Below are 11486 nucleotides of genomic sequence, written 5' to 3'. Positions count from 1 at the left end.
AACATGTCATGCAGTTAGGTACAATGGTGACCAAGTTTCAATGTTTTATTATGTTGTTGTAATTTGATACCAAATATATCGACGTTTTAATTATGAATTTCTGCAATTGAATATTGTTCATTTATTTTGGCTATAAGAGATGGAAACTCTGTTGAGTTCATGCAATATTTGCTACTGTGATTAGGTCTAGTTTGTGTTGTAATAAATTCTCCCTCCGTCCTTTTTTGGAGGTGTGGTGGTTGAACAGTCCCTGTGCTTCTGTATAATGAAGTTTGAACAGTCTCTCTCTCCTACTGGCCACCACCAAATTGCCGACATAATCAATGGCCAAACACTGCTACCAAATTCACCCAGTCCAATTTGCGGTACATCGGAAAAAAAAAGAAGATTACATGAAGATCTCCAAATAGCCGTAGCCTATATCACAATTATTTAATGGTTACAGAGTAGATAAATAACACCGAAGCTAGAGATTTTCAATTTGGCCCATCTTCAAACAACTTCTCATAACTTTTGAGCATAAATTAAACCCAATTATCTTATTCCCACCTCTATATTTATCAAAATCCCTAATAACAAAATAATTTAAAGCAATCGGACTATAATTTCTAACCAAAATCGGTCTTTGTAAATCAAGTACGAGAATTAAGTCATGGCATCTAAATTTTCTCAATGCAATAATGCCTCTCAACGGTAATCTAAAATAGCACTTTCTCTTTGTTTCCTCTCCTCAGTTTTCACTAGAACTAAACACATAAACTAATACCCACTTATGGATCTGAAAACGAGGTGGCAATGGTGTGTATTTGGTGGCGGTGTATGGCTGTGACTTGTGTGGAGTATGGTTGAGACTGGCGCTATTAATGACTTTAGCGCCACTGTTGGTGGCTGGTAGGGATGTGTTGTGTTTTCTCTTTTAATTTTTATTTAATTTAGGAAACTTAAATAATAAAATGAAGAAAATTAGTATTTAATTAAATGAATAGACATGTGGCAAGTTTTTATTCGTGGAGTATAAAGTGGAACAGAAAGGGTGAGACAGAAAATTTGGACTCGTATTTGTTACGTATAATATAAATTATTATTCATTTGACAAAGAGGACTAGAGCTTACTTTGGTAGCTGTGTATGATGGGCTTGGATAGGCATATTTGGATTGCTTATTGGGCTTCAGCTTGGCTGTTTATTAAGTACGAAGTGCCTGTGGGCTGTGTTTGGTATTTCTTACAGGCCGAAGATGCTTAGGTTTCTGGGTCATCAAAGGGTGCTTGACGTAGTTGCATGGATGAGATGATATCATAAAACAATTTTCTCACGATCGGCCCACGTGTGAATCTCACACAGTAATAGAAGTGCGTCCTTACATGAACCTACCATTACACATTTACCATTCTCAACTCACTATGTGGTGAGTTATAGTAAAAATTATGTCATTTTATGTGGTCTTTGCATTACTTGTGAGATTCGCACATATAAGAGGCAAGTTATTATAAAGGTCTCTACCAAGTTTGGGCGAGGTTCATTTCAAATTGACGGGCTCTGTTGGGTCCTTCTGCAGGCCCGTGGACAAAGCTTGGGTCCTGACCCTTAAAGGTCCTTTGCAAACCAGATTGGGACATGCTAGGTCCAATTCCCTTTGCTAAGTTCTTTGATTGAGACATTATTAAACCCACTCTAGTTCCAATCCGTCAATCTTTCTTCATACACAAATCGATAAATAGCCTAACTATCATTGTTCAAATAATTGGAGTACCAATTTAAAGTATGCAAATTTCATTATCAACCCCTCAAAAATAAAGAACCAATTTTGGTCATGGGACGTTAGTCTTTGAGGACACTATTTTTCAATTAAAGTTTTGTTTTGTAATTTTTTTTTTCCAATCATGCTTACCGCAATCCACGAGTCAACAAAAACAGTATGTGAACTCTTCGACAAGCAATGGATACTTATCCATTAGTTGGGTGGAAAAGGTTGAGTATGAAAAGTGCGAGATTTTTGTTTTTTGGTTTGGTGTGAAAGATTTTGAATGATGGAAAAGGGAGTTAGTACAGATTTTCCACTCTGCCCACCAAAATCATCTTATTCTTACCCTTTGGAGAAAAACTAAGCATTCTCATTATGTTCATGTAGAATACTATGTTTATTTTAATATAAGAACCTATTTTTTCTATTTTACTTAACAAATTTTTCAAAACACCTACTTTAAGTTATTTATCCTAAATTTCTTAAGTTTTTAGTTGTTATCTTTTTTCAAACACCAAAACTATCCTTCACTCTATTCTTTCATCCTTAGGAAACAAAAGAAAGTAAACAATTGAAATGCACAACAACAGTGCTTGTGTATATTTACACAAGCATTGTAGCAAAAATGCATTTTTACACAACAAATGTATAAGTTGATGTCAACAATTTTTTAGATTGGTTGGGAAAATTTGGCCCTCATGCCATTAAGTATGAGCTTATGTGAATGCTCTGCTTTATTTGTGTTGATTACAGATTAATGATGTATGGCTCCACTTTGGGTGACAAATCTTGTCTTTGGAAAAAAATTGGATTCTTTACTTATATTATCCATTTAGGAACAACTTATCAAGGTTTTGTCTAAGCGTTAGTTATTGATGTGGCAAACAAGTCATAGAGAAAGATTTTTGAGCTACCGCGCATCTAAAAATGTGTCAAATTGAAATTTGGTCATGATTATGTAATTAACTTATTATTAAAAGTTGGAGAATAGAAAATATTGGGTATAGTTCTATTTCTACCATATGTGTTTGATAGAAAGGATAGAAAAGTTAAATGACAAAGAATAAATTACTATTATGCATTTTCTTGGCTTCTTCCCTTCAAATTCATAGTTCCAATGGGTCCCTGCAGAAACCAGGATAGAAAATTTGTCAAGGGGGATAAAAATGCATAGTGATATGAACATTTTTGGAATCAAAAAAACTTATTTGAATAATTTGAGAATCCATATTGTATAAACATGAAATTAATAAATTTGGTATTAGTTTATTTAGCTCATTCAATAGTGTTGACCATCAACTTACGTAAAATATAAATACAAACCTAAGGACTTTATAGCTTAACTGATACCTCCTATTTCTAACAAAGTTGTCTCAGATTCAAATCCACACGATCTTAACTATCAAATTATCATTATATATATATATATATATTTATCACAGAATTTCATTCTATAGTTTGTAACTATAACAATATAATTAAGTGATTCAATGGTTATAAATTAAAAGTCACATTGGAAAAATATAAATTTATAATAATATCTATAATCCCAAATAACAAATTATTATCTCTTTTCATTTTGAAAGAGAATATAACTTAAAAATGAATGAATTTGGATCGCTACAATATGGTCGGATATGGCAAGTTACGGTAACAATTAGAATATTTTTGGGCTGCTAGCTAGTAGCTAGTCCGATGCAACATTTTTAATGAGAGACTATCTAGAATTTAGCTAACAAAGTGCATTTCCTATGCAGAGAATTTGGCTCTTAGCAATCCAGTATATATATCCTTAAGAAAAGAGTCTTGTAACCCAGTACGAGAGTCGGGTTTTAAATCTTCACTCCCCATAAATGTCACCGAATTATTAAATATAAAATAAAAAATTTCTTAACAAATCCTTTCTAAATGAATTATATATTTGATCACTGTACACAATCATGTCCAAGCACAGAAAAAGAAAATAAATCAAATAATTTGATATGATGCATATGTTGTTATGTAATATTCCAATTGAATCTTTTATATTTTACAATAAATTAGAGGACAATTGAAATGATCTTTAGAATAAAATTGGAGTGCATTAAAAATTTAAAGATATTTGTCATCAAATTATAATAATTTTGATTTTTAAGAGATAGTTTTAAACCTATAATGTTACAAGATATTTTATCAATTGAACTAATAGAAACCTACGAAATAACAGTATAATTATTAATTAGAAGTACACTTGACACAAAATTAAAGTGCAACCAAATTTATGGCTATTTTTTTTTTTTTTTCCTGAGAAATTTGTAATGGTTCTAAAACTTGATGTTTAAGCATCTATGAACATTGGGAGATTATTTCTAACTATTTTTAGCAGTAAGAACATTTTTTTTTTTTTTGGGGTATCATTTACAAGAAAAACCAACTTGTAGTATCTATCTCCTCCATTTCAATTTCGGGTCTCTAACTCTAAATGACAAATGTGAGTCATTTTTAAGTTCTTGTATTGCGTTCCTATTATTTCATTTCATTTTCTTCAAATCTCCTTTATGATGAATCTCCATCAATAGCTACGCTTAATGTTGTAAGGCCCTTCGAGCTAATATTTTTAATGCTTCTATTGTTGCCATAGTTGTTATTATTTATTGCAGAAGCGGTAGCAATCTCACTCGACTGAGACTGAGATTCTTGGGAGATTTTTGATGGCTCTGGCTGATTTATCATCTTCATTTCCCTGCTTTTACCCCACAACACCATGTACAACCCGCACACGATCAAAGTCGCTCCTAGTATACTGTCATTTGAAAACATAAAAGTGCAAATGTAAGAATTTATCCTTTTTTTTTTTTTAGATTAAAGCTTTTACAAATTTTGCATAATCTACAATAATTCAATGAACGCAGCAATCAACATTTACTAAAAGAGGCCACTACCCCTTTTAGCCAAAACATATTTACTCTCCAGTTTTAACTATAAATAAATCGAGCATGTTGACCAAAGATTATATTCATTATAAATTGTTTGTATACACTTAACAAACATTTGGGTTGAAATTTGGTTCATACAAAAATATGGGTCAGTTGTATTCTATCTCAAGGCCAAGTTGGGACATTATGTTAGTCCTTTCCCTAGTCTGCCTTTAGTGAACCAAGAGGTCATTCTTTCATTTGAAACATTGCCAATGTTTCAAGAGAGATCCCATCAGCTTAGAAATAGGACTATCATTGATCAATGGGTATCTAAGGAAGATGCTACTTGGTTAAATTTGCATACACTCGGCAGGTAGTTTCCACACCTTATGGACACGGTTTTTTAAGGAGGGGGGGTATGTTAGAAACCTTTCAAGGTGCCCTAGTATATACTGTTATGCCTTAATGGATGTTATGATCCTATTGGTGAAGTTATTGTTGCATTATGTTACTGCATTGTGCTGTTGATGCTACATGATGTTATTGCATTATGTGTAATGCTATGGTAGTGAGAGGGTCACTACTAGGTGTGCTGATTATGACAATTGCCAACTTATACTGATGGTACAGTTGCAAGCAACCTTGGGCCAACGGCTAGTTACCAATACAAATTCTTATGTACTTGCGAGGACCTTAAGTTTTTTATTGCTAGTTATCTCAGCATGTGTTAGTGGTTAAGGTTATTGTATAACATATTAGGCTTAGTTCAATGTGTTTTGTTTAGTGTCTATGCATAATTGATAGGTTGTTGTAGGATGTAATGCTAGCTGCCACAACTGGTTAGAAGACTTGGTTGAGCAAAGCTTCTTCCCCTTTTTAATTCACGTGTAAATGGCTTGCTAGCCTTTTATGATCATCAATAAAAAAAATAAAAAGTCTCTTTCATCGCTTATTTCCCAATCCTCTCTCAATTCTCCCATTTATTCTTAGGAGGCTTGGCTCCCATTTATTCTCAATTCTCTCAATCCACTCACGGGAACCTTTAACAGCATTCCACCCCTACCTCGATACTTAAGTTAACACTTCTATTGAGGAAACCATTCGTTTCAATTACTTGAACTTTAGAAAAATCTGAAGAAAGCATTGGAAGCGCTGAAGAAATATTTCTGGGTTGAAATCTTAGTTGAAGGTATTTGTTATGTCAGCCTCCAAAAGGACAAGTTGTGTAAGAATCGCAAATATTCGTTAACTATCTTCTCCAAAAAAAAAACTAGGGGCAACTTGTAAATACTCATGAGTACTCGCTATATTCAAAATTCAAGTTGGAGGAGGGAGAGGGACTGAGGGAGTGATTGGTTTGCAACATAGAGATAGACATCAATTAGATGTCAAGTTAATGGAGATGAACAGAGGGGATGAATTGTAGTATTTTTGAAAATTCAAATATAAATTGAACAACTAAAAGTTTAAGATTTAATTTGTTTGGAATTATGTATTCCCCCTTTTTTTTTTTTGCAAAAACAAATTTTTTTTTTAAGTAATTTATAGCTTTAGTATATTTAGTTATTCCAAAAAAAAAAACAGCTTTAATATATTTAGAAGTTGTTGGAAAATATATACCTTCCTAGGTGCAGCTCTTCCTCCAATACTAAAGATCCGACGAGTGCTACGATTACTAGCGAAAGAGGATTAAAAATTGAGATAAACATTGGACCTCTTGCTTGTATACACCAAGCAATTACAGCCACCACCACGCCAGAACACACAATCCCCTACATGTCAAGAACCAAAACAAATTCCAAAACTGTCAAAGATTCTTCTAAATTTAAGTTTATATATAGCAATGAAAAAAAAAAAAAAAAAAATTCAAATTCGAGGTTACGCCTACAATTTAAGTTTTTTTTTTTTCTTTTTTGAGAACCACCTACAATTTACGAGTGCTACGATTACTAGCGAAAGAGGATTAAAAATTGAGATAAACATTGGACCTCTTGCTTGTATACACCAAGCAATTACAGCCACCACCACGCCAGAACACACAATCCCCTACATGTCAAGAACCAAAACAAATTCCAAAACTGTCAAAGATTCTTCTAAATTTAAGTTTATATATAGCAATGAAAAAAAAAAAAAAAAATTCAAATTCGAGGTTACACCTACAATTTAAGTTTTTTTTTTTCTTTTTTGAGAACCACCTACAATTTAAGTTGGGTAAAAGATTTCCAAACATAAATTTAAAAATGTAAGAATTAAATTCTATAGTTTCAAAAATAACTAAAAAAAAATTTAAAATTAAAACCTCAGCCAATATTAAATTCTAAAAAAATTGTAATTCAAATTAAATGGGTGAGATTTAATTTGCTAAGTACTTTTGAAACAATATGTTTTAATTTGTTAAACCCCTAAATTATAAGGTTTAAAAAGTAATTTACCTAGTAATATATTTATTAGATATGTTCACAAAGGTTTTGTAAGATATGTACATAGTGTAAAATCATCTAGTGTATAAAAAATGAAGGATGAAGTACCGAATAAGCTGCAGTAAGGAGCCTAAGATCCCAGCTCAATTTCCACTGACTCCAATCCCTTTCAGTGCATAAGGCAAAAACAATAGACTGCAAGAAACTCATTGTACATATGAGAGCTGCGCCTGAATAAAGGCATGGATAGCTTTCATTCATTTTTGCCTGTCCTCAAAAACAACAGCAACATAATTATAATAAAAATAATAATTAGAAAATATCATGGGCATTAATTAATATTTAATTATTGTAAAATAGTAATTGGAATTCTGACTGACCTGGATTATCAACCACAGTGCATAGGATAAACTGCTGGCTAAACAAAATAGGGCGCCGATTACATGACGACTAGAGCCTGGGTGTGATGGTGCCACGTGTTCTTGACAATGTAGAAGGTCAACATGCGTTGACCACAAGTCAATTTTCACACCTCTGTATAAAGTGAATAGCATTGCCCCACCTATTCCTACCACTGTCCCTGCAATCCTCGTCATCCCACCCAAAGTTCCCACTGCTGGCTTTTCCAACCTGATAATTAATATCAAATTAATCGAAATTCAAACTTCTACTTTAACCCTAAGGTGTATTGGTTTAGTTGTTCTTAAAGAAATAGACCTCGATTCAAAACTCCTAAACCTTATTTTGTGGACACTACATTGGATTTACTTATTTTTGTAATTAACTATTGTATGGGACTTATTGAGTTAGGATTTCATTTTAAAGGACTCAAATTTAATACTTTATAAGTACTAGTTGCAGAATTAAGATTTGATTTTAAGGAATAAAATTTATATATATATATATATATATAATTATTTATTTATTTATACCCACATGCATATATGTTTATATGATTCTTAAGACAAATCTAGGTGATAAAAAATCATTCATTTGAAGATTAAGCAATATTATGTTTTTTCTTTAATTTTTAATATTTAATATGAGATAGAAATCTTATTTTAGTGTAATCTAAGTGTCTGTGTGTAAAACTCCCTTTTAGATACTTAAACCTGGATCTTTACTTTTGCTCCTCTCACACCCTATAATAACTTATATTTATAGAATGATCATCACAGTAAAGATGACAATTATAGTAATATTATGTTAATGTAAGAAAATTGGTAAAAAGATAACACATCCATTGAACATGATGAAGATTCATTTTGAAATTTTATATTTAGGGGAATTCTACAAATGATTCATATGGAAAGAATTTTAGTAGCTAGGCTAGGGTAGACTACTCATATGAGGAGTTCCACTATATAGACTCAAAATTTTCAAAGGCTAGACTACTCATATCATGAGTTCCACTGTATAGACTCAAAATTTTCAGACAATTTTAAAACTATATTTTGAACATATATAAACCTCTAACTTGACCTCAAAGCTTTTGTTAATTTTATTTTCGAGGAAAGAGGTAATGAAAAAAGAAATATAATAAGTGAAGAGAAGTTTGTAATATGTTTTTTATATAATATTTTTTTTTTTGGGAAAAACTACTAACAAGCAATAAAATCTAGGGATGGTTATAACTAACAAGCGATAAATTATAATTATAATAGAAAAATTAATGAAATAACTATACTATTCTTTTGTTTGGTGACACACAAATAAATACCTAAATCTGTATTCCACAATTTAGTTGTAATATGATAAGATGGTGGAATGAAATTATATTTCAATGAAATTTTATAAATATCATATTCCAATCAAAGTTCCTAAAATATAACTTTGATTGTAAATTTATATTTACTCATTTTTTCGATCGTCCAGCTTAGTATCTTATTAGGTATAAATTGAGAATCTGTATAATTACTATTACTTTGTCCAAAATTATATCTCAAAAAATATTTAAAAAGAAAAAAAAAAAGCATATCTTATATGTTCATTAAAGTATAAATTTACTTGCTTGAATATCATGATATCATATAAAAGGTATTTTTTACGTATTTCTTTAAAAAATTAATCCAACCATCTAAAATAAAAAAGAAAAGAAAAAAAAAATGAACACTAATAATTGAAAGTTTGAAACCATATTCAAATAAAAAATTATGAGGTTACAAAAGATTATTGGTATATCTTTGATCAACTTGGTAAGATTAAACCAGATTTTAAAATGGCCACTTAGGGTACGTTTGATATACTGAATGAGGATTATAATAAAAATTGTAATTTTTATTACTAGGAATAAAATGCGTTGTAATGTAATAACTAAACATATTCATTAGTTTGGTTGTGAGTTATAATATTATAGTGAAACTTATCTTACTCATACAATTATATCTCTTTCAAAATTGTTATTTTTAAATTTAAGAGAGATATGAGTTGTTTTTTATGATTTTTTTATTTTATTTTTATAACTATTAAATGTATACGAAAAGTTTGTTTATTTGGAAATATATTAAGTTTTGAAATTATTGCTCTTACTAAGGAATAGTTAATACAACTTTTTAAAGATAAATAGTTATTTCTCATTTTGAAGAATAGCTATTTATAAGGAATGATTATTCATTGTAATAAAAACATAACCAAGTTAAAGAATAACTAAACCATAGGAATAACTATTACATTACAGCGTCTATTACAGTCTACCAAACATGCCTTTAAACAATACTAAAAAAAAAATCATAAACAATTTAACTTCAGATATCAATAACATAAAACCTATATATGTTTGATGAAGAGAGAAAGAACCAGTGGATTGGAGGCGAGTATTAGCCTGTGGAGTTCTTAAATTTTTTTTAAAGGCTATATTATGTAAGTTAAGAAATAGTTAATGCAATCAATAAGAAATATATATATATATATATATTATTTTAAAGAATAACTATTGCTTATGAATTGCTATTTGGCTATTCCTTGTATGAAAAATACAATGTGCCAAACTACTGATTGTGTCCTAAACTTTTTTCTTTTTTTCTTTCCAAAGATTGTATTAACATTAGGTAGAAAATTTTGAAAATTACTATTGGGCTTTACGAGAAATCTAATAAGTTATCATATATTAGAGTAAGTTTGAAGTTTAGTACCCGACAGATGTTGCTAGAACGAAGGTAATGGCTGGATTGAGATTACTCATGGCGACAGCAAATGTTGCTGATGTGAAGGCAAAGCTCTCAAAATATAGATTCTGAGCCAATGTACCCCTGCAATTGTACATATTATAAATTAATATTCCTGCTGGTGGCTGGTTTCAACTTTGGCCCGAGTTCATCTTCATTGCAGAATATATAAACAAATACAATTTATTTAATTTAAATTTACGTTAAACATATAATATAATTCTATACAAATTTTACATCACCTAATATCCTTTTTATTAATACAATTTTATGATATGATACTTTGTATAATTGAATTTTTCAAGTTTGATTTGGTGGTGAATCTGAATTAAAATCCTTGTTATTCCATCAGTAGCATTGTTTCCTTAGAACTATTTTGAGTTGTAATATTTTCGGTGTTGAAATATTAGTGGTTTTGTTGAAATATGCCGCTATAACGCATTTTCTAATTTATGGGTATCTTTATTAGGGTTTGGTAATTTCCTTTTCAATGTTAAATTATTAATAATCACCTTTGTGCTGTTTTGCGAGGAAAAATAAACTAGTACGTAATATCTTAAACTTTCCTTCGAATTTGAATATTATTAATTATTATTATTTTTTTCTTTCTTTAAAAAAAAATTGAGATAGAAATCTACTCTATGTATACATGTGTAAAACTTCATTCTAAAAATTTGTGAAATAGTCATAACAGCACCAAAAGAGTGCAATATGGTATTTTTTTTTTTTCATTTAAGTTGAAAAGTAAATAGTTGTGCCCTAAAGGTTAGGTGACTGACTTCCAATCCAGGTGAGATGGTCTAAAATTTGGGTTATAGTTTTACTCGAAAGGACTAAGCTCTTACCTTTTTTATGTTTGGGTGTTGGAAATCATTTTCAAGATATAGTTGTTAGATTAAGCTTTTCTAATTCTTATAAAAAATGAGGATAATTACCCCCATCTAATGCCATCATTTTTTAGAGAGAAGGAAGATGTGATATTTCAATTAGTTCTCCACCATGATTTTTTTGGATAAAATAGGATTAATCTCACAATTTATTTATTGCATTTTAACTTGTTATCGCTCAGCAAAAATTTGGCTTCCAGCCAATTACAATGTTGAGTATAATGTCTGAAACTTACCCAAGTAACCCACAAATAAAAGCCTGGAACATTACTACCCATGTTAGTTTTGGTCTGGTCTTCCTGCAAAAGTTGTAAACAACAATCATTAACTGAAGCGGCATAAGCATAATATACATATATATATATATATATATAG

The 11486-nt window shown here is 30.4% G+C and overlaps 1 protein-coding gene across 1 annotated transcript in view; it reads right to left on the bottom strand.

Annotated features, from left to right (window-relative positions):
* Positions 1-4278: 4278 nt before the first annotated feature.
* LOC136061048 (WAT1-related protein At1g25270-like) overlaps positions 4279-11486 on the bottom strand; it is a 10371-nt gene continuing 3163 nt past the window's right edge. Inside the window, exons 2-7 of the mRNA XM_065777016.1 lie at positions 11348-11410; positions 10192-10308; positions 7441-7690; positions 7169-7327; positions 6261-6412; positions 4279-4525 (exon numbers count right to left, since the gene is read on the bottom strand). Of these exons, the coding sequence (XP_065633088.1) occupies positions 4279-4525; positions 6261-6412; positions 7169-7327; positions 7441-7690; positions 10192-10308; positions 11348-11410 (988 nt within the window). The remainder of the gene's footprint in view (positions 4526-6260; positions 6413-7168; positions 7328-7440; positions 7691-10191; positions 10309-11347; positions 11411-11486) is intronic.

This window comes from Quercus suber, unplaced genomic scaffold (genome assembly GCF_002906115.3).
Source record: "Quercus suber isolate HL8 unplaced genomic scaffold, Cork oak 2.0 scaffold_146, whole genome shotgun sequence".
In the NCBI taxonomy this organism is placed as follows: domain Eukaryota; kingdom Viridiplantae; phylum Streptophyta; class Magnoliopsida; order Fagales; family Fagaceae; genus Quercus; species Quercus suber.
This window is presented reverse-complemented; position numbering and strand designations above follow the sequence as displayed.